General features: G+C 50.1%; 1 protein-coding gene across 2 annotated transcripts in view; it reads right to left on the minus strand.

Moving 5' to 3' along the window:
* Window positions 1-1,171: 1,171 nt before the first annotated feature.
* Window positions 1,172-22,639, minus strand: part of PMP22 (peripheral myelin protein 22) — a 31,890-nt gene continuing 10,422 nt past the window's right edge. For both annotated transcript variants that reach the window (XM_058703044.1, XM_058703043.1), the window contains exons 4-5: window positions 10,771-10,911; window positions 1,172-2,539 (exon numbers count right to left, since the gene is read on the minus strand). In XM_058703044.1, coding sequence (XP_058559027.1) covers window positions 2,376-2,539; window positions 10,771-10,911 — 305 coding nt within the window. In that variant the 3' untranslated portion in view covers window positions 1,172-2,375. The remainder of the gene's footprint in view (window positions 2,540-10,770; window positions 10,912-22,639) is intronic.

Here is a 22,639-nt window from a genome sequence, read left to right on the forward strand (position 1 = left end):
CATTTGATAAGCTTCCCAGGTGATTCATCAGCACACTGAAGTCTGAAAAGACCCGTAGAGGCTTTCAGATCCATCAAGGCAGGTGGGGGCCAACACAGACAGAAGGAATCCAAATCTCTGGGGCGGCCCCCCGCATGGGAGATTCTCGCATTGGGCCTGATATTGACAATCCCTCAGAAGAATCGAGATCTCCTCTCGGTACACCCCAATCGTCACATCTGTGATAATCACTGATTTGCTTTCGAATTACTGATCACTGTGCTAAGCACGTTACACATTTCATCTTTTTCCTATCTACCATCCCATAAACTTGGCCTTGGCATCATCTTACAGGTGAGGATGTGGGATCCTAGAGTCGTAATAACCTGTCCAGCCTCCTACAGCAGGTAAGGGGCAAAGGGCAGGTTCAAACCTAAGGTGCCTAATCTGTGTGCTCTTCGCTACCGTATGGCTGTCTGCATACGCCTCTTCGCGAAACCATCACCCTTTGCGATTAAGAAGTATGCGATCCTTTCTTGATCCCTGGTGCCCAGTTTCACACAGATGCGCAATGAGAACTGGGAAAATATCGAACACACCGGGAGCTCGATGTATCGCGAACGCGCAATAACACGTCAACGGGTAAACGTGGCTATGAGCGAGACGCAGCCCAAAAACCTGGAGCTAGACGGCACGGTCGGCCCTCTCCCTCCCTCAGGACCACACGCAGAGCGGGAGCTCTGTTGGTGCTAACATCTCACCTGAAAGCCCAGCCTCAAGTCACCAACTTGTCGCCTTTCCACTATTAACACATCTCCCCTCCTTGTACACGTTACGGTCTGTGCCGCTCACGCCAACATTCCCCGAACGTTAGGTTGACGCAGATGTGACACGCCCCCTGGTCCCCATGCGGGTCACCAGAGGACAGCGCGAGACAGAGAGAGGGAGCTGAGCTAAATGAACACGCAAGCCCCTTCCGGTCCATGTCCAGTTTCTGTTTCGGCTGCAATTCCTGTTCTCCCTCAGTCAGGAGACATCTGCACAGGCTTACGGAAGGCATATGGTGCTCCCTGTGGCCTGTTAGGGAGCCCAGACCACGAGCTCAGCCTTGCTCTCTGCTACGGCTCTAAAGTGCACCGCCGCCCCCCACCGCGCGCGCGCCGAGGTCCCCACAAAATCCCAAGAGAGATCGTTGAGTTACTCTGATGTTTATTTGAATGCATCTTAGTCCACACTTGGTATAAAATCAGAAAAAGCCAAGCCAAAAAAAAAAAAAAAAGGAAAAGAAAAGAAAAAAAGAAAAAAAAAAAACAGGTCTGGAGTCTTAGCATCAGAAGGGCACCTTATATACAGGTACAGTCGGTGGCCAATACAAGTCATTGCCAGACAGTCCTTGGAGGCAGAGAACAGTCTAGACCCAGAAGAGTCCTGGGAATGCACGGTCCCGAGGGGTCTAGAGGCTGGTCCCGATGCTCCGACCGTAAGAAAAATGTGGGAGCAGTAAACGCTGTGTTTATTATTTATTTATTATTGTCATAACTGCAGCCTCACTAGGTACAAAAGCAGTTATAAACCATTTATATGACACAGAATTACTCAGGTGTCCATCCTACTTTATGTCATAAAACCGTTAATTGAATTTCCAGTGAGTAGTTTAGACGATTAGTGATAATAAGGAATGGTAAATCCATAGCACCATTTCATAGGTTTGCTGTCACCGATTTCTCATCTAGACGTGCGGCTGAGACACTCACGGCCAAGGGCAAGTGTTCCAAAGCCGAGGGCTCCAGTTTGGGGGTTCTGTCCATGGCTTCGCATGGAGGTGCGGGCGGGACCTGTCTCTGCGCGACGCACCGGGTCGCCCGCCAAGCAAAAGGGCTTCTGGCCAGTCGGGGCTCCCACCCACGCTTTGGTTTTCTGAATGAGGTGGAGTGAAGGGAGGTATCTACTTTCCGATAAAAGGGAAGGGGCAAGATGGGAAGTATTTTACGTCCGGGCCAAACAAAAAGAACAACAAAACAGAACAAAAGAACAGAGCTCCGTTATACGGTTAGGAGGTAAAAGTTCCTTAGCTACTTCTTTAAGATTCAACACAAGGCTGATGGTCAACATAAAAAGCGAACGATACTATGTACATATATGTAAAAAGTGTTATAAATAGGTTTTATAAACCATAGATATTATATACATCTTGAGTCAACACGAACCCCCCCCTCAACTGCTTTCTGTTTGATTTGGTTTGAGTTTGGGTTTTTTTGGCTAGCTCTTTTGTTTGGATGGTTGGTTTGGGTTGGGTTTTTTTCTTTCTTTCTCTTTTTTTTTTTTTTTTTTTCTGGTTTCCTTCCTCCCTTCCCCCGATGTACGCTCAGTGCCTCAGACCAAACCGTCTGGGCACCTCATTCGCGTTTCCGCAAGATCACGTAGACGACGCCGCTGAGAAGGGCCAGAGGGAAGGCCACCCAGGCCAGGATGTAGGCGAAGCCGTAGGAGTAGTCAGAGTTGAGATGCCACTCTGGGTGCCTCACCGTGTAGATGGACGCTGCACTCATCACACACAGACCTGGGGAAAGACAGGGACAGGTAGGGGGAGGGAGGCGGGGAGGGGCCCCCCGTCCACCTCCCCGCTGCAGATTCCATAGGACTCCGGACACCTGCCCACACCATTTCCTCTCTCTTGACACACACACACACACACACACACACACACACATACACACACATACCAGGAAAAAGGTCACCCAATCTTCCGCAGATAACGCTGTGCTCAAAGAGCATGTCTGAGGGGCGCCTGGGGGGCTCAGCCAGTTAAGCAATCGATCGACTCTTGATTTCGGCTCAGGTCACAATCTTGTGCAGTTCAGGGGTTCAAGCCCCGAGTCAGGCTCTGTGTTGACAGCGTGGAGCCTGCTTGGGATTCCGTCTCCTTCTTTCTCTGCCCCTCCCCCCTCTCGCTCTCTGTATCTTTCTCAAAATAAATAAATAAGTAAGTAAATAAACTTAAAAAAAAAAGAAGAAGAAGAAGAAAAGGGGCACTTGGGTGGTTCAGTCTGTTGGAAGTCTGACTCCAGCTCAGGTCATGATCTCACAGTTCGTGGGTTCAAGCTCTGTGTCCGGCTCTGTGCTGACAGCTCAGAGCCTGGAACCTGCTTCGGATTCTGTACCTCCCTCTCTCCCCACCCCTCCCAAAACTCACACTCTGTCTCTCTCAAAGATTTAAAAAATTAAAAGAAGAAGGAGAAGGAGAAGAAGAAAAGCAGCTGTGATTCTGGATCTGGCAGCAGGGAAGGGCCTCGAAGATACAGAAACAGGGGAAAGAATCTGCTCTCTGCTTCTGATCGAGGGGACCCAGACCAGCATCTCCAAGGTTGCTTGTCATCTTTTCTGCCCTATTTCTCTTCCTCGGACTGTCGCCAACGCCTCGTCGACAGAAGGATGTGGCCAGCAAGAATTCGACTCACAAGATAAACCCACCTAGCGCTCTCCAGGGAGGGTTGGGCATGGGAGCGCCTGGAAACCCGTAAAGCACTGTTCAAATGGGTGGTGATGTTATCTGAACCAGTAAAGCGAAGGGGCACTTGGCCACGATCTGAATTGTGCCAGGGCAAGAGCACTGGGGTCCAGGCAGACCTCAGAGCCCCTTGGCAGGACTTCCACTCAGGAGACCAAGCAAGCAATGCCAACGAGCACCATTAGGCAGACAGAGGATACAGAGAGAGGAAAAAGAAGGGGGGGGATAGGATATGAGTGGGAAGCCGAGAGAGGAATCTATCAAGCTCCATTGCATCCGGTCCCTTCTAACAGTTCTTGGTGCCCTCAAGGTCGGGTCTGAACCCCCAAGAGTGCAAGATTATCGGGTCGAGAGATAAATCAGGTGGCCCTTCCCCTGCCCACCTCTGCAGCCCTTTGGTGTGGGACTCTTGAAGCAGGCAAGTTCAAGAGCGATGGTCCGCGCCCACAGTGACAGTCAGCATCCCCCTGCAGGGAGGGGTCCCGCGATGTCAGCACCCCAGCCTGGCGCCCCACAAAGCCTGCTCTGTTCCCTCTGTTCCCTCCTGAAAACAGGGTCTTTGAGAGGCTCTGAGTGACTCTATTATAAACCCAGCGTGCTATGTGGGATTCCTGTGGTTCCAAAGCTCCCAATGTCCCAGACCACCTACATCTAACCTCCCTGCTATTTCACTGGACACTGTAAACTTTGTTTGAACAAAGCACGTAAGTGGGAATATACTACATTCGCCACCCTGATAAGACCATCCTTCTCCCAGTCAGAGGAGAAAGCTCCCACTTGAGTGGCCCCTGTTGAGAAGGCCACACAATAGTCCCGCAGCTCCCGCGGGATCGGATCCAGGACCCGCTACCTACAGAAAGTTAGGGGGACAGCGCGGATGCCCGGGGTAGAGGGAAAACCAAGGGCCGGCAAACTGCCATTCGAGGGCTCTGCTGGGAACGTGCTTTATTTGCCCTGTTGTCCGAGATCCCCGATTATCTTCCCCAACGGCTCCATGGCTGACCTCCGCAAGGTGCAAATTCTTGTCTTCAAGAAATACTTGAACTTCAAGAATACCGAAGTTGTCTCTCGGCCCGATACCCGGCTACCTCCTGGGGGCAGGGCTATAGAAAGACAAGTGTGATCCAGGGAACGAGTGCCAAAAGGCCAGGCCCATGCTTGTCATGCTGGCGAGGCTTCCGAATGGGGCCCGCGTCTACCCAGCATGGGCAGGAACAAACCCGCGGTGGCTGTGCAGACCAGCTGTGCCCAGATTTCACCAGCAGAGAGCACACGTTCCGTCGGCGACCACGGGGGACAGAGGGAGGCAGGACACCCAAGTGCAGTGACTCACTAGACGGCCTTGTCTGTAGGGTATCCGTCGAGGAGTATCTCGGGGGTTAAATGACCTTGAGCTTCGCTGCCACGAGCCACCTGCTGAGACGCTCGCAAAGCCAAAGAGCAGATATACGCTTCGTAATTACGGTCGTCGGGAGACTGATGCTTTAGGGTATACGCGATGACAAGGCGGTCTGCGTGTAGTGCCATAGCGGTGCCCTGGAACACGGGGAGTTAATGCCATACGACAGACCTCCCAATGTCACACAGGTGTTCCCATAAATGGGCGGTCCCCATAAAGTCGCTTTCTCAATGACCTGTAGGTGGGGGCATGGTGATGAAGGTCCTCCCCACCCCCCCACCTCGTGGGGAAGGTGAGGGAGGTTGCGGTCACACCAACAGTGTCCTGCCTTCTCCAAGGACGAGCGGCGTGTGCCCCGGCAGTGACAGGGATGCCCTGGGAGGGGCCCGAGTCTGGGAGGGCAGGCAGCTGTGAGTGGGGGACTCTGACCCTCTCCAGACAACACAGAAGAGCTGGCCACTCAAGAGTCTATCCCCGTCACGGGGCGCCTGGGTGGCTCAGTCAGTAAGTGTCCGCCTCTGGGTTTCGGCTCAGGTCACGATCTCGTGGCTTTGTGGGTTCGAGCCCTGCGGAGGGCTCTGTGCTGACAGCGTGGAGCCTGCTCGGGATTCTCTCTCTCTCTCTCTCTCTCTCTCTGACCCTCCCCTGCTCGTGTGCTCTCTCTCTCTCTCTCTCAAAATAAATAAACTAACTTAAAAGAGAGAGAGAGCATGTGGACATCAGTGACCTCTGCGGAAGCTGTTCATTAGAGGGCCCGGAGTGGAAGCCTGAGAGAAGTTGCTAGAAAGCACGCGGCGGGCGGGGGGGGATGGGGGGGGGGTGAGTTGCCTTGTGGCGATGGTTGGATGAGTGAACACCTGTGAGTCATGTCCTCCCCCCCGCTCCTGAGGGTGACAAAACGTCTCGGGAAGAGGCTAGAAGGTCCATTCCTCTGAAAGCGTTGGGCTCTCTGTTGGGCTCTCTGTCGGACCCACACAGAGCCTTCTCTGCACTGCCGGGCCGGTTTCCGCTTTCGGCCCCCAAATGCTGCTTAGAAAATCACCCCCACAGCATTACTGGCTTCTGACCTGGGCACGGCTGGAGCAGCATCTGGAACAGTTCATCCCTTTTTTTTTTTTTTTTTTTTTTTTTGGTTCATCCCTCTTTTTCTTTTAATTTATTTATTTTGGGGGTGGGGGAGAGAGAGAGAGAGAAAGAGCACAAGCAGGGGAGGGACAGGGAGAGAGAAAGAATCCCAAGCAGGTTCTGAGCTGTCTGCACAGAGCCCAACGTGGGGCTCGATCCCACGGACTGTGAGATCATGACCCGAGCGGAAATCAAGAGTCGGCCGCTTCACCGACGAAACCTCCCAGGCGCCCCTGGTTTAGTTCATTCCTAAGGGGGGGTTTCTAAATGTGGTGTCTGACCACAGCTGCCTTTGGGCCCCTCGGAACAGGGAGGGCATCGTGCTTTTATGCATCCCCAAAATCCTTTCGTTCTAAAGCCCTAGATCTCTATCAGTCTGTTTGACGAAACAAACAGAACAAACGGAAACCCTCCCTCGGGAGTCCCCTTTGACCGGGTTTTCTGTTCCTTTTAGTCACAATAAATAGTAAGCTATACACACACGTGACCCGAGTTCGCGGCAAGGGAACACAATTATCCAGTAATCCAACAAGCGGGTTATTCAGGCCCTTCTATGGAGCCTTCGATGCACAGAGCTCGGTGCGGGGCGTCAAGTAACGAAATCAGTCAAAACTTGGATCTGTCTTTCGGGTCTGTACTTCTGCGAATTTCTTGATGTTCTCCCATCGAGGGCAACCCAGCCCAACAGAGCTAGGGCCAGGGTAAGCGCTGTCTGAGAACAGACGGCTGCAGGTTCTGGAAATAAAAAGGACTCCGAAGTCCAGACACTGATTCAGAATGGCTCTTCTCTAAGAATGGGGTTTGGAACAATCTATGGCTCCTGAGTGGGAAGAGTCATCAGCAGAGAAAGTCCAGTAAGACCAGAAAGAGGGATTACAAAGAGCTCGATGGCCACACCAGTGGTTCCTAAGCCCTGATCAAGAGTCACCCAGGGAGCAGCCCCTCCCAAGAGCTCTCCAGGGACAAAGGCTGAGCACTGGAATTTTCTAAAAGCACCTTCTTTATTCGGGGCACCTGGGCGGCTCAGTCGGTTATGTGCCCGACTCTTGATTTCAGCTCAGGTCATGATCTCACACAGTTCATGAGTTCAAGCCCCGCATTGGGCTCCAGGCTGACGGCTCGGAGCCTGGAGCCTGCTTCGGATTCTGCATCTCTCTCTCTCTCTCTCTCTCTCTCTCTCTCTCTCTCTGCCCCTCCCCCGATTGTGCTCTTTCTCTCTCAAAAATAAACGTTAAAAAAATTTAAAAAGATGGGGTGCCTAGGTGGCTCTGTTATTAAAAAAAAAAAAACCCTGGGGCGCCTGGGTGGCTTAATCAGTTAAGCATCCAACTTCGGCTCAGGTCATGATCTCAGGGTTTGCGAGTTCGAGCCCCACATCGGGTCCTGTGCTGACAGTTCGGAGCCTGGAGCCTGCTTCGGATTCCGCGTCTCCCTCTCCCTCTGCTCCTCCCCTGCTTGTGCTCTGTCTCTCTCTCTCAAAAATAAACATCAAAAAACATGTTTTTAATATAAAAAAAAAAGCAATGAACTAGATGAAGACACCTGTTGCTATATCCCCCAAAAGCAGCCAACCTGTGAAGTATGTAATCAAGGGAAGACAGCTCGTAAATGTTAAGACCTGCTAATTACGACACGCAGAAGGGAATCAGGCAGACCAATAAGCACACACAGACGTGTAATCTGGAGAAAGACAGAGACGGCTCCCTACATGGACAGTCAGCCCCGAGAGCCCCCCACACCTTTCATCCGCCTTTCCCGCACCCTCGTGCGTGTGATCTACGAAGACCACAGCTGGATCCTTCCAAGGGAAGTGAGGCAGAGGCAGCGCAGAAAGTATTGGGAGACTCAGAAAATATTCCAAGGGCTTCCGCTTAAAACGGCTCAGTGCTTTGCAGAAGCACGGAAATCTTCAAGTGAAGCCTCTTCTCCTTGAAGTTTTCAACCTGAGTGGGAGGACCCTGTAGATCAAGTTCGAATGCAACGTTCGGGGGGGTGGGGCAAGGAACCTGCGGCTCCCAGACCACCTGCTTTCAGCTCCCGCTAACTGGGGTGAACAGTTCAGAACAGAACATTCCTTAGGGCTGGTAGATTACAACCGCTACTGTGGCTTGACTTTTCTCATCCAACACCACTTTCTATTCAAACCGGGGCCGCTAGGCTGATGAACTGATAACTGAACGTTGGATCCCATGATAGATAAGAAGCTACATTGGAAGGGGAGAAATGAAGAACAAATCATGTGCTTTTAGACATAGAGGGGTTTTTTTTAATTTATTTTTTACATTTATTTATTTTTGAGAGACAGAGAGAGAGCGCCAGTGGGGGAGGGGGAGAGAGAGAGGGAGACACAGAATCCGAAGCAGGCTCCAGGCCCTGAGCTGTCAGCACAGAGCCCGACGCAGGGCTCGAACTCACAAACCATGAGATCATGACCTGAGCCGAAGTTGGATGCTTAACTGATTAAGCCACCCAGGCACCCCAGGGTTTTTTGTTTTTTTTTTTTAAATAGCAGCAGTCTAAAAGGCTTGTATCGAGTTCAGAGGCGATTCAAAACAGAGAAGTGAGGGTGCATCAGGAACTATATTTTGGAAAAAGCGGAGTTTCCACCCTGCATTTTCCGTTCTGTAGCAATTCGGGCGGATTCCGTTATCTCTAACCATAAGGAGGTTGCTAACTATATCGAGCCCACGTGGTATCGGAGGAAGTATGGGCTTCTGGTTGTTCCTGCTTGAGCTGGGTGACCTTGGCTATTCATTATCCTCTCCTGATCTCAGTTTATCAGTAAAATAACACCCTTGTATAGGTCTCATATATATATACACATACATACACACACATACACACACACACACACATATGCATATACATATGATGATATATGTATGTATGTGATATATGTACATATATGATGATATATGTATATGCATATGTGTGTGTGTGTGTATGTATATATATATATATTTTATGAAAGTTCTGGTTCCCAAGTCTGTATTATTCTCTCTTGAGGACAGATCCACTGATGCAACAGATAATGATCATCAGTCGACTTGACATCGAACTGTAAATGGTAAGCCAAAAAAAAAGAAATCCCCAGACCACGTTCCAGTTTTGTGTATTACTTTCAGAAACGGGAATGACTAATTGATAACTCTTCTTCTAACACACCTAGGAATGACACCGTACCGCATAATGAGTAACTTAATAAAACCGGCACCACTCTAGGAGCTTGGCTCGCTTGGTCGAACTAAACCTATGCAAGCAGCAAAGCCCTATTAGGTTTTCACATCCTAAAACTGCACGTACCGGAATGCCGTATTTAAGTATTTCATGAGAAGTAGCTGTCCAATTCCCCTCCTTTTTCCAGGGAAGGTGGCGGGGGGGGGGGGGGTTCTCTCTGGCTTCTAGAAAAGATCATCAACATCTAACCTCAGCCCGTGTCTTCCCGTACAGCCGTGGGTAAGCCGTTACACCTGCACTCACCAAAGACGTGTGGGCTGTTATCAACCCTCCAATGACTGCCGCTGAGCACAGGGTGGTGATTCAGCACCACGGACATTCTGACAACCAACTAAAAGAAGAGAGGACAGCCTAGCCCTCCGCCTACTCAGCCAGCCGGCATCTAGAACATCTCACAGTACAGAGAGGCTCTCTGGTGCACCGGGAGCATGTGACTTGTTAACACGGATTATAGGATCCACCACCGCATCTCTTAATTCTCTCCAGCGCCTTCTGACTCAGTCAACTGGCAGTCAATAGACAGGAAGAGAAGAGTCAGTGAAGGAAGACACTGGCCAGAATCTAGAGACAAAGTTGGAAGCTGTCACCCTCTGTAAGAGAAGCTTCTCGGACTCTGCACATCGTACATACGGATAACCTATCCTGTGGGGGAACTGGAAGGTGGTTTAAGGAGGAGAGGAATAGGGCGGCTCAGTCGGTAAGCGTCCGACGTCAGCTCGGGTCGTGCTCTCACGGTTCGTGAGTTCAAGCCCCGCGTCGGGCTCTGTGCTGACAGCTGAGAGCCTGGAGCCTGCTTCCGATTCTGTGTCTCCCTCTCTCTCTGCTCCTCCCCCACTCGCGCTCTGTCTCCCTCTCAAAAGTAAATAAACATTAGAAAATTTTTTTTAAAAAAGGAGGAGAGGAATGAGACCTCTCGCGTGTTGTCACGGCCCCATGTTAGGAAATGATGCCGTGTGGGGGGTGCCAAAGTGAAGATACCTAAGAAGGACAACAGTAAGCCAAAGCCCAGTGGAGCCCCGGAGCTGGGGTAAAGGAGAACAAGAATGTGCCGTGGCTTCACCACTGCTTGGAGGTGAGAGACACGTATCTGAAAACAACCTCAGCCGCCCACTGGGGCCACTTTCCGTGCTGAAGGAAGGATGGTTCCTTGGGGCTTCGCACAACGTGCAGGGATACAACCCTCAAGCGTGGCCTTTGCTCTACTCCTATCCTTATTAACATTCACCTCCGATGATGTGTCCAGACCGTGGCTCCGTCCCCGGTATTAGGTCTGGCTGGGTTATGGACCTTCGTTCTCGAGTCCCTAAGTCCTATTTCCCATCTACCCTGTTCCCTGGGGAGGTAGAGAGTTCTCAAATTCTAAGGTGCATGCGTAGGTACACACACACACACACACACACACACACACACACCTGTACTTTATAAAAACCACCCAATGTGCAGACTCACAAACATCAGTCACTCACCAGCCTTGGAGACCCAGGAACAGCTTCCCCCTTGGAGTTTGTCATCCCCAACTCACCGGCAAGGATCTGGAAGACTCCGGTGATGTAAAACCGGCCCCCTTTGGTGAGAGTGAAGAGCTGGCAGAAGAACAGGAACAGGGACAGAACGCTGAAGATGATCGACAGGATCATGGTGGCCTGGACAGACTGCAGCCATTCTGGAAGGGGAGAGGCACTGGGGTTAGGAGAAGTCAGCCTGAACTCAGACGATCCACTTTTGGGACACCTGCTTGCTTGTGGCCGTTTTAAGAAAGGGCTGCAAGAAAATACTAGCGTCCCGGAACGAGGAGCTAAACTCCAGTTAAAATCTATTGAACGCCTTCCCAGTCTTTTCGCCAAGGGTCTGAGCCCCGCCCACTGCCTCTGAGCCCCGCCCACCGTCAGCTCTCTTCTTGCCCTCAGGGGCTTGCCAATTGGAACCCCTGTCTTCCAAGCACAGTTCAAAACCACCGTCCAAAATATCAGCACCCCCCCCCCCCCCGCAAGGAGAGGTGGAGATCGTGGGGCTGGCTGGGAAGAACAAACAGTGCTGGTCAGAGCCAAAGCCAATTCTGCAGGAAACTGGAAGAAAATGCTGAGGGAGAAGACCCTGCAGCGAAACCCATTTGCTCAGCCGAGCTGGATCTTGGCCGATCTCGATCCTACTCATGAACCTCAGCGCAGAGCAGCCCGTGCTCCGACAGGTCACCGGGTGGGACGCTGGACGACAGTTCCGCATCTTTGTTGAATGCCTGACCCGCCCCCCCTCCCCCAAGCCTCGGATCAAATCTCCACGCTTCCGACTACACTTCAGGCGGAAAAGAGAATTCTGTAGTTCACCATCTATGGTAAAATAGTGCCATTTCCGGAAGGAAGGGAGAGGAGACGGCCTGGGTTCAGCCTACGGAGGGAGCCTACGGTGTCCTACTCGAAGACCCGCATTTGGCATTGCCCGCCTGTCACCCGCGTCCCTTCTTCCAAGTGCCAAAGAAATCACCGGGGTGGGTGCTCCTCTACACAAGGCAAAGCAACTGGAGAAGCCACAGGGCCTTATCTTCTCCGCTCAGTAACTGGCTACTTCGTAAAGGCTTAGAAAAACACACACTGCTGCTTAACGCGGTACTCAACGCTATGAAAGCTGCATGATTTATAGTCAGTCACTGAATAAGATGAACCTGGGTTGAGGTACCAAGAGATCATGGCAGAATCTTAAGGGTGTTGGCTGGGTTAACCGTCACCGGAGTTTCAGCATAAGACTTCTCCAGACACGGTTGGAAGAAGTGTCGGATCCGGATCAACTAATCCAGCTCCTTCGTACGGAAAGAGATTTCCAGAGATGTTTGGATGGGCCCAACTGGGCACGATCAAACCTGAGAGGCCCTTGATTCCAGTCTAGCATCCTTTTCACCGTGACAGAACATACGCTTCTTTTGTGTTTTCAGTCTCTGTGTCAACTCAGGTAAGAAAAAGATGTCCCGGGTTGGGTGCCATCTTTCTCCAGCATATTTAGTCCCTCTAGGTGAGCCTGCCATGAAGTTAATGTTGCCGGAATACTGTCTTTTCGAGAGTAAACCAATTATCCGGGACTCTGGTAGGGGAGTCTGGAAACACAAAGATACGTGAGACCCAAATCCAGAACTGAAAACAGTGATTCAGTTTTGCTGGGAAACGTTCTTCAGTTTCCCTCCCAGGGAGCATGGCTGATGCAGACAGTACCCTGGATTTCCTCCCCCAGTTCTGAAATCTTTACCCCCCACTAACCCCTAACAACAGACCTCACACTTCGAGAAGACCTCAAATCTTTGACATTAAATCTACACGAAGAGGAAAGATCCCTTAGAATTAATAAGGGAACTTAAAGCCTTCTTGAGAACTTCTTTTACCAATAATTTGAGCGTTAGTCCCAACCCCATTACAATGGGGGGCTTCTGCCATACGTGGTCAAATCAGATCAGAATCCAGGGGTCAAGGAAGGTGTTATTCGATGAGCATTTGTTGAACATCTATTGCTGCGAGCCCAGCTCTCAGGTTGGCTCTGGGAGATACAGAGTTGAAGAAGAAGCTTTTCAATCATAAGTACAATAAATAAATCACATATATGAAGATAGTCCAGTCAAATCACCAATCACAATACATGTGAATGGGTTCGAGTCCCTCGTTGACCCAGAATTTCACCTTGAATTACATTAATTCCTATCTATAGTCTGAGACAAGAGATACATCTCAAACAAACAATGGTAGAAAAATCAAAAGATTTTTAAAAGAGGCTCCAGGCAAATATTAACAAAAAGAAAGCAATTATGGTAATCATAGCAGCAGAAAAATAAAGCAGAATTTAAATTGAAGAAGATGAGGGGTGCCTGGGTATCTCAGTTGAAGCATCCGGCTCTTGATTTCTGCTCAGGTCGTGATCCCACGGTTCACGAGTTCAAGCCCTACATCGGGCTCCACACACTGACAGTACGGAACCTGCTTGGGATTCTCTTTCTCCCCGACTCTCTCTGTCCCTTCCCCACTTGCTCAGGCACACACACGCTCTCTCTCTCTCTCTCAAATAAATAAACTTTAATAAATAAGTAAGTTGAAAAAGATGAAAGGGGCCAAAGAGAGATACTTCCTAGTGAAGAAAGATCCAGTTTACCATAAGGAAATGGCAGTCATAAACCTTTATGCATATAATAACACATCCTGGAAAATGTATAAAGCAAAAGATAATTGGAATACGAGAAGATATTGACAAAGTCACAATCACGGTGAAAGACTTTGGCACACTTCTCTCAGAATAGATAAATCAACTAGCAAAAAACAAAAACAAAAACACAGGAGCAGAGAGATTATTCATAACAGGGCTAACAAATTCAACTTAGTAGATACATAGAAAATTTGCATCCAGATAACAAAGACCGTGAATTATTTTCAAACGCACGAGGAACAGTCCACACACTCCGTATCAGGCATCAAAAAAATCTCAATAAATTTCAAAGGAAGCAGAAATCATACCGGCACAACTTGAGGCAAACACAAAGTAGAAATTAAAAACAAACTGGCCAAGATAACGTTGGAAATTTAAAAAATGGTATTTGGACAGAGAAATCGAGACAAAAACCAAAACTTTCTTCAGCAAGGATTGCCGCTGTACCACGTGACGAATCTATAGGCGGGTGGCCCAAGCAATACTTAGCATTTAATGGACACCCTTAGAACAATTACTAAACAATAAAAAATAATGACAAAGAATGAACTTTCAACTCAAGAAATTAGAAAAGGAATAATGAATCCAGAATCAGTGGACTCATTACTGAGAAGGGCAGAGATTAATAGAATTTAAAAATGACAAAAATACAATTGATTAAAGAATCATGTTCTTTGGGGAATCCAAAGAACATGGGGAATCCATGTTCTATTGGAATCAATAAGGCAGACAAATTTTACTAAATCACACAGAAGACGTGCTAAAGACACAGAAACATATTATGTCCCCAGACAGAAACACCCAAAGTCATAAAGACGCCACTTTTCCCCAAAGCAATCTACGAGTTCAATACTATCCTAAATAATATCCCAGCCAGAATGTGACACGTGCTTTAACAACTTATCTAAAGGACAATAAAGCAACAAGAGCCAAAACATGTTGAACCAAACACAAAAACAACAGGAAAAAACAAAACGAGACAAACAAAAACAATGAGGCAGAACATCACCTACCAGATATCAAACATATATTATATATATATGTATATACAACATATATACATGTATTATTATATATGTATACATAGTATGATTATAACCATAAATTATATTTTTGTGTTACTATATTTATATTAGATTACACTATATAGCTTATGCTACAAGCTTATATTATACTTTATATTATAAAGTTTTAGCAACTCAAACAATGTGGTATTAGCCATGAAAGAAAAATAAAACAACAGAACAGAATTAAGACTTTGTGAGTACACCTGTGAATTTAGTATATAATAAACACAACATACAACTCAGTAGGGAAAGGATAGAACAGATACCAAGCGGTGTTGGCCATCCATTTGTCAAAAAACCCAAGTAGATCTCTAGCTCACATCATCCACACAATTCAATTCCAGAGGCATCAAAAGGCTCAGTGTAGAATTATAAAGCCACGGAGACACGCGATTCACAAAAGAGAAATACGAACAGCCAATAAACATATTTAATGGTGCTCATCTTCATTAGCAACCGGGAAAACACAAGTGAAATCCAGAAGGGATGTGATGCCAATGTTTACCTATCACACTGGCTGAAATCAAGACGACTGATAATGTCAACAGAGTGCACGTATGAGAGATACGTCTGTATACCGTTCAGAGGGATGATAATATAATAATTGTTCTGTGCCCAGCAATTTGGCAGAATCCATTTGAATTTTTAAATGTCAGGGTGCCTGGGTGGCTCAGTCAGTTGAGCGTCCGACTCTTGATTTTGGCTCAGGTCATGACCTCACTGTTTGTGGGACTGAGCCCTGCATTGGGCTCTGTGCTGATAATGTGGACGGAGCCTGCTTGGGATTTTCTCTCTCCCCCTCTGTATGCCCCTCCCTGACGCGTGCCCTCTCTCTCTCTCTCTCTAAGTAAATAAATAAACATTTAAAAAAATAATAAAAAAATAAAACTTTAAATGCCAATACCACGACCCCACAGTTTAATCACTACATCCCGGATAAACATTTAAACAGAGGCTCCAAGAGAAATGAATAAGGATGCTCGCTGTGGTAACACTCTTCGGAGTGGAAATAAATTAAGGTAAATCCTTGCAATGGAATGTTTTGCAACAGTTAAAAAATCATGAGTTAGAAAATGAATAACCACTGAAAAGCCCTCAAGACAACGAAAAGACTCAGGTGTATACACGACGTGATGTCATTGTGTAAATACACACCAAAACACTATTAAGCATCCGACTTCAGCTCAGGTCACGATCTCACGGTTCGTGAGTTCGAGCCCCGTGTCGGGCTCTGAGCTGTAGAATTAGCTCAGAATCTGTCAGCAGGTAGCTCACTTCATATCTTCTGTACCCTTCTCTCTCTGTCCCTCCCCCACTCGTGCTCTGTGTCTTTCTCTCTCTCTCTCAAAAATAACCATTAAAGCTATTTTTTAAATGATCTCTATCAGTTGGTTTATTTTTAATACGGAGAATACTCTCATGTAATCTTTGAATAAACTGAAACTAATTTAAAAGATCACAAGGTAAAGAAAACCTCGCAGGCCCCAATAAGTGAGGATTCCGAAACTCAAAGAATGGCTGGAATCTGGACAGGACCGGTTTTCCACCTGCAAAGAGTAAAGGGACTTCACATTTCTTCAAATGCCATCAAATCAGAAGCCACATGTTGACAGAAGGGAAAAAACAGCGCTGAGCCAGGAGGGAGAAGTTTGCATTCCAGCCCCAAACAGGCCGGCTGAAGGTTCGAGAGCCCTGTCAGTATTGTTCCAAAGGAAGCCAACGATGTCCTGAGGGGATTCTGAAGTTCACAGGACATCGGTCCAGAGCCAGAATCCTTCATCTGGACTGGACTAGACCCACGGCGGACAGTAACGGAGAGCAGGTATCTGTGCTCCTGGCATGGCAGGTGTTCGATCCTCTATGAGGATATATGAAGCCTGACCACCCAGCGGTCATTCAGTCCAGTTACAGAGGCCCAGGGGACGGCTCTGTCACCCGCTTCTGCTGACCGCCCCCTTCACTACCACTTGCCATGTTTGGGGCTCTGAATTTTTCTTCCCTAACATGACGTATAATCTCGTAGAGCGGTCGCAAGGATCAAACAAGCTGATATAAAAGATCTGTCAAAAGACAATACAAATAACCCGATTTAAAAAGCCGATGTTGGGGCGCCTGAGTGGCTGAGTCCGTTAAGCGTCTGACTCTTGATCTCCGCTCAGGTCATGATCTCATGGTTTATGAGTTCAAGCCCCATGTCGGGCTTTGTGCTGGCAGCACAGAACCTGCTTAGTATTCTCTCTCTCTCTGTTTCTGCCCCTCCCCTACTCATGCTCTTTCTGCCCCCTACTCTACTCACACTCTCTCTGCCCCTCCCCTACTCATGCTGTCTCTGGCCCCTACCCAACTCATGCTCTCTCTCTCGCTCTCTCTCAAAATAAATATATAAACTTAAAAAAAAAAAAAAAAAAAGCTGATGTTGAAGATTAGGGTAAGTAAGCATTTACAGACTGTTCCAGGGTTCTGGGGGTACCTCCATCCGGGTGACTCCAGTCATGATGGGGGGGGGGGGACCACAGGGCTCACACCAGCCATTTTATTAGGGGACCAACCAGAACTCCAAAGTATCCTGGAACAACGTTGACATCAATCCAGAATATCTCACTTTCAGCTCAGAGTTCCGCAGACTATTTGTAAAGAGTCAGATGGTCCATATTGTTGGCTTTGCAGGTCACACGTACGGTCTCGGCAGCAACCATCGGGCTCTGCCATCTAGCACCAAATCGGTCTTGGCCAATGTGTACGTTTCATCCGATGAGGCCTTACGTACAAAATCAGGGAGCGGTGGGCCAGGTCCGGCCCGCAGCCTCTACGTGGCCAAGCTCTGCTATCGCAAAGCTAATCAGACGTACAGGAAATCATGCTTAGGGCGGAGGGACGTCTGATACAAGGCACAGAGCTATCAATGACGGATCGATGTCAGACAGAAAGCCTGATTTATACGGAGCACGCCTGACGTCAGGCCAACAGGCCAAGTGACAGATCCGCACCCCCATCCCGGCCCCAGCGCGGGGACACGCTGTCTCTCAAACTGCAAGCTGAGCCCACGTTGGGCACCCACAGTCTTCCTCACTCGGTGGCTGGCCCCCGAGTGGATACCCGGTAAATCCTGGCAGAACTCTGGCGACAGTGTTTGGGGCAGAGCACAGGGATTTAAAGCCCTAAAAACTCTTTGGAGACCTTGTTCTAATGAGAGTGCCGCATCCAAGAGCTTTTGGACGGGTTGCGGATGTGGGCCGCGGAGGCAGGCCGACCCAGCGTCCCCGGCAGAGAAGGGCAAGCTTGAGTTACTCCGCGATCAAAGCTCGCTTCAAGGTCAGATTCCTGCTGCCGGGGCAGCTAAGCAATGAAGGAAATACATCTGCCCCCGCAGCTGTATTCTTAGCCGGGGCCTGGAGTCCAGTGAGTTACGGGCTCAGAAAGGATGAGGCGCTTTTCAAAGCACCAGATCATCTGGGCCCTTCTGCGGCTTTCATTACCGGCACAGAGTCAGTCCCCTGCCCCTCTCGTCCCCTGCCCCCCCCCCCCCCGGGGTCCCTCTCTGAGCGAGGCACAAACGCTTTCTGTTTCCATCGAGAGAACAGGTTTTCTTGGAAGGGAGAGGACAGACAGCTGAGGGAAAGTCAGAGCACACACCGGGGAGGCCGTGAAAGAAACAAAGCCTCCAAGGAAAAAGCCACCAGAGGGGCTAAATCCCAAATGCAAGAGATGTGACAGGCACGTGCACACCTGGGCAGAAGGCTGGGCTGTTTGCAACAGCACGTGACCAACAAGGCCGGGCTCTGCACCCTCAGACCGCCCCGCCCACGGCCACCACACAAATTGCCATTTTCCTCATTTGTCACTATGAATGCCATTCCAGGAATAGCGGACACGCCGAGGGGCCTCTATCCTGAACAACGTGGCCTTTGCCCTTAAGGCTTCACCCACCTGCTGGAGCACCTGCACGGCCCCCCTCGTGGGTCTACACCCTGGCAGGCGGGGGGGGGGGGGGGGTGGGGGGGGGGGGGGGTCTACACCCACACAAGAGGATACAGAACCACCCAATATGGAATCATGGGGGCCTGTTAATTAGAGCAAACGAGCGAACACGCCCATGTCAAGCAGGTGGAAAGAAACTTCGGGTCAAGGTGTTCCTGCTTAAGCCTCATTAACTGGCTCAGGGGTGGACAGAGGAACCACTCAAACTGCAGTTTGAGACCACAGTTTCATCCTGCTAACGAGACCTTGGGCTCCAAAAGGGAATGTAATATGGCACAGAGGATACCAGCAAACACTTAAGGCAGCTTAGGTTTCCTTTGGAAAATGCTCCGGCTGGAAAAGTCTAGAAACTACAGGATCAGGTGAGGCTAGGCTGTGTCCCTCGAAGAATTATTGTGCTCTCTCTCCCTCTCTCTCTTTGTGCCTCTCCCCCTCTCTCAAAATAAATAAATAAATATTAAAAGGAAAAAAAAAAAAAAGAGAATTGTTGTGGGACCACTTACCCACCGGTTGACTAAAAAAACAGAAACAAGGGACGGGTTCCACAGTCAAGCACGTTAAGCTCCCCCCTCGGGTGCTAATTACAACCTACAACGAAACGTTAAAGGCTAAGAGAATTCTTGCCATCAAAGAAGCAGCCCTTAGCTTTTAGTGTTCTCCGATTTTTCCAATGGACTTATCAGAAAAAAAATTTTTTTTTTCTTTTTTTTAGAGCGGACCACTTGGAAATGTTGGGTTTGGCCAGAGAAAATGGCAGCAGGGGGACAGAAAGGCATTGTGTGTGAGCTGCAGTCTCCGATTAGCCAGGAGTGTGTAAGGGGTGAGGGGGATGCCCGGGTTGTTTGCAGGATCTTTGGGTCTGAGAGGCTTTCTCTGCAAAATAATAGCCAGAAGCCCCCTCTCCTTTTGATTCCTAAAGCATTTTCGAAAAGGCCAAGCATCGTGGCGGTCAAGAGCTAGAACAGAGCCCCTACCCCTTCAATCGCGGCAATGGCCCTCCGTCACCTAGCACAATGTCCTTCTCTCCCCTGCACGCCTACCGAAATTCTCCCCAACGTCCAAAGCCCAGCTCAAAGGTCACCTCCACTCTGGACACTCCCCCACCATGTCACAAGTACACCCGGAACGAGAAGACGCTCTGGGACACGACGTGGTAGCTGCCTTTCCCTGCTCACTCTATTCGGCACCCAGGGCACCTGCCCCAGATTCCCAGTTGGTTAGACAAAAGGCAAGATGCCCAGGCTACTGGGTTTTCAACTTCGACACACACAGGGAGGGGTGCAGAGAGGGTCAATGACGTGCTTGAACTCTCTCTCGTGATTTAAATGATCCTACGGCCTTTCTGTAGGTTTAAATTCACGGAAGCTGGACAGGGAAGAGGGAGCACGGTATGAGCTTCCCCGATTCTCTGCCCGCCCACCTGGCAAGCCCACGCACCGCCCCAGCTCCAGAGGGACAAGGAGAGGCTGGGTGCCTGCCCTCTACAGGCGGTACCTGACGAGTCTTCCAGCCTGGCCCCCTGCCACGAGCTACAGACTTCTCGATCCCAGTGCCTGGCCGCCAATCCCTACTCTCAACCTAACGGCCAGCCTGAGCCCTCGAAACACAAATCGAATCCCGCCCCTCTTCTGCCTAAGATCTTTCAATGGTGTCTCACTTGTCCTTCTCAGTCTGTGGCCTCTGGGGCCCCGGCAATACGGCCCCCCAAGCCCCTCTCCCCCCATCACCTCACTCCCCTTCGTCCAGCCAGCACACTCAGTCACGCCGGACTCCTCCCCGCCTCAGGGTCTGGCCCCCTTGCCATGACCTCCTGGAATATTCTCCCTGTGGTCCTTCACGTGACAGGTCCCTCCGGTCTTGAAGTCGAGAGGGCAAGAACGAGGCCTTTCCGTAACCAGCCTCCCCCACCGTGGGTGATTTTCGAGGCCACCATCCCGTCTCCTACAGGGTCCTTTCCACCCCCCGCCCTCGTTTATTGTCTATTCTGTGCCTCCCCCAAGGACCCGTGCGCCCCACTAAAACAGAGACGTGGTCTTTCTGGCTCGGTCTGTGGGGTTGGTTTGTGGAACAGCGCCTGGTACACAGGATGTGCTCGGTACGTTCAAAAACTAAATGAAACAATGCTGCTGTCAGCGCTTGGAAAGTGCAAGAGGTTCTCTTGAAAGGTAGTGAGCTCCCCATCACGGGCAGGATGCCCGCGTGGCGGGCGTACTGGAGTGGGGCCTGAAGTGAGGCGCGGCGGGAGAGGGGCGGACGTGATCTCCCAAGTCCTGCCCAACGCTGGGAGTGCCCGTGCGTGCCCACGATGGATGCCACGCTCCAGAGGCTTCTCGCCAGACACCCTTCTCTCGGGCACCGAAAACCCACGCCCACAACCTCGCGCCACAGTACGGCCAGGCCCTGCTCCCCAGATGCAAGAGAGACGCCTTCTCGACCCTGCGGAAATCCTGGGAACGCAACTTAAATTTTTTTTCCAGAAGCGAAGACTGTGAGCGTCAAGGGCCACGTGGCTCAGGCGCGGGTTTGCACACGCATTCGGAATTAACTCCTGGATGCTGGTGGCCGACGGGGAGCTCCGGGGGCTGAAACATAGCATTACGGCACCACCTCCCCCACCCCCCACCCCCGCCCCTCCCTGTCCCGCCAGGGCCTTGGCAACCCACACGGGCCTGTAAAAGCAAGAGCCATTACTTGGGCAGAGATTGTGGGTTGGTCCACGGAGCCACAAAGATTTCAAATTGCAAAATACGACCCCGTAAAGGCAGAGGGCCTCCGGTGTCCTCTAAAATCTGCCCAAGCACCGAGCCGCAGACAAGGAAATGCTCCGATGCCCTCGCCGGAATGACGATGCCACCAGATGGATAGGTCTGGAATCGTCGAAAAGACCCAGAGAACGAGTGCCCCCGAGAGGCTCAGGCTGGGGGGGCCTCGGAGACTGGTGAGACTTAGATTGTTCTAATTCTCAATGCAAAGCATCCATCGAATGACACCCACGAGCTTGACTGGCACGAATTTATTGTGGCCGTCGTTGCTTGGAAGGGAAAGGAAAAGCATCGAGGGCTCATTTTCTTAGCTTGCGATCCTGGACCCAGCCCACACTCTGGGACAGGAAGCCAGCCCGGGGTCACTGGCAAACGGGGGCACCTGTGTGCGGCGTCCTTCCTTATACACCGGAGGGGACGACGGAGGCTCCGGGGGACAGACTGCAGGAGGGCCTGACTTTTTGCCTTCATGCTTTCGTGTCGAGCATGGGCCCCTTCTTTCAAACTACACACACACGGGGCACCCGGGCGGCTCAGTCGGTTACGCGTCCGACTCTTGGTTTCGGCTCAGGTCATGTTCTCACGGTCCGTGAGTTCGAGCCCCACATCGGGCTCTGTGCTGACAGCTCGGAGCCTGGAGCCTGTTTCGGATTCTGTGTCTCCCTCTCTCTCTCTCTGCCCCTCCCCTGCTCATGCCCTGCCTGTCTTTCTCTCTCTCTCTCTCAAAAAAAATAAATAAATAATAAACATCAAAAAAGAAATTTAGAAATGCATTTATAGGCGCCAAACTGTTTATTAGGCTCTAGAAGGACCAGATAGGCCTGCCCTCTGTCCCTCAATGCTGCCAGGCCCCTTTCCTACACGAGATGGTCCCCTCTGCCTCGAATCAGCCCCAGATGCTCCTGTGGCTGACTCCCGGTCACCCCCAAGGGGTCACGCCCGCACGACGCCTCCCTTCCCTCGTTACACATGACCCTGTTTTCGTTCTCGTTGTAGTTCCCATCCCTGCCCCCAAATTTATTCATGCTTATTGGCTGTTTTGCCCAGTAAAATGTAAGCTTTTGTTCATTCTTACATCCTTGCTGTCTACAACAGTATCTGGTATATGGGAGGCAGCCAGGGAGTAGCCACACACGAAAAAACAGGGGAAGGGAGAAAGGCAGAGAGGGGGCGGGCCCCGGAGGTGGGAAGTTCATGATCAAGGAACTAAGAGAAGGCAGAAAATTCCAGGAGATGAGGTTTCAAGGGAATGGGTCCATTCAGGTCGATTCCTATGGGATTTAGTAAAGATTTCCATCTGAAGTTTAAGGCCAAGGAGGGGCCCTCTGAAAGGCTTGAGATCGAGAGTGACAGGGCCGGCTTTGTATTTTTTTAAAATATCACCCTGGATTGGGTGTGAAAACTGAGT

The sequence above is a fragment of the Neofelis nebulosa genome, chromosome 16, assembly GCF_028018385.1.
Source record: "Neofelis nebulosa isolate mNeoNeb1 chromosome 16, mNeoNeb1.pri, whole genome shotgun sequence".
NCBI classification, from domain to species: domain Eukaryota; kingdom Metazoa; phylum Chordata; class Mammalia; order Carnivora; family Felidae; genus Neofelis; species Neofelis nebulosa.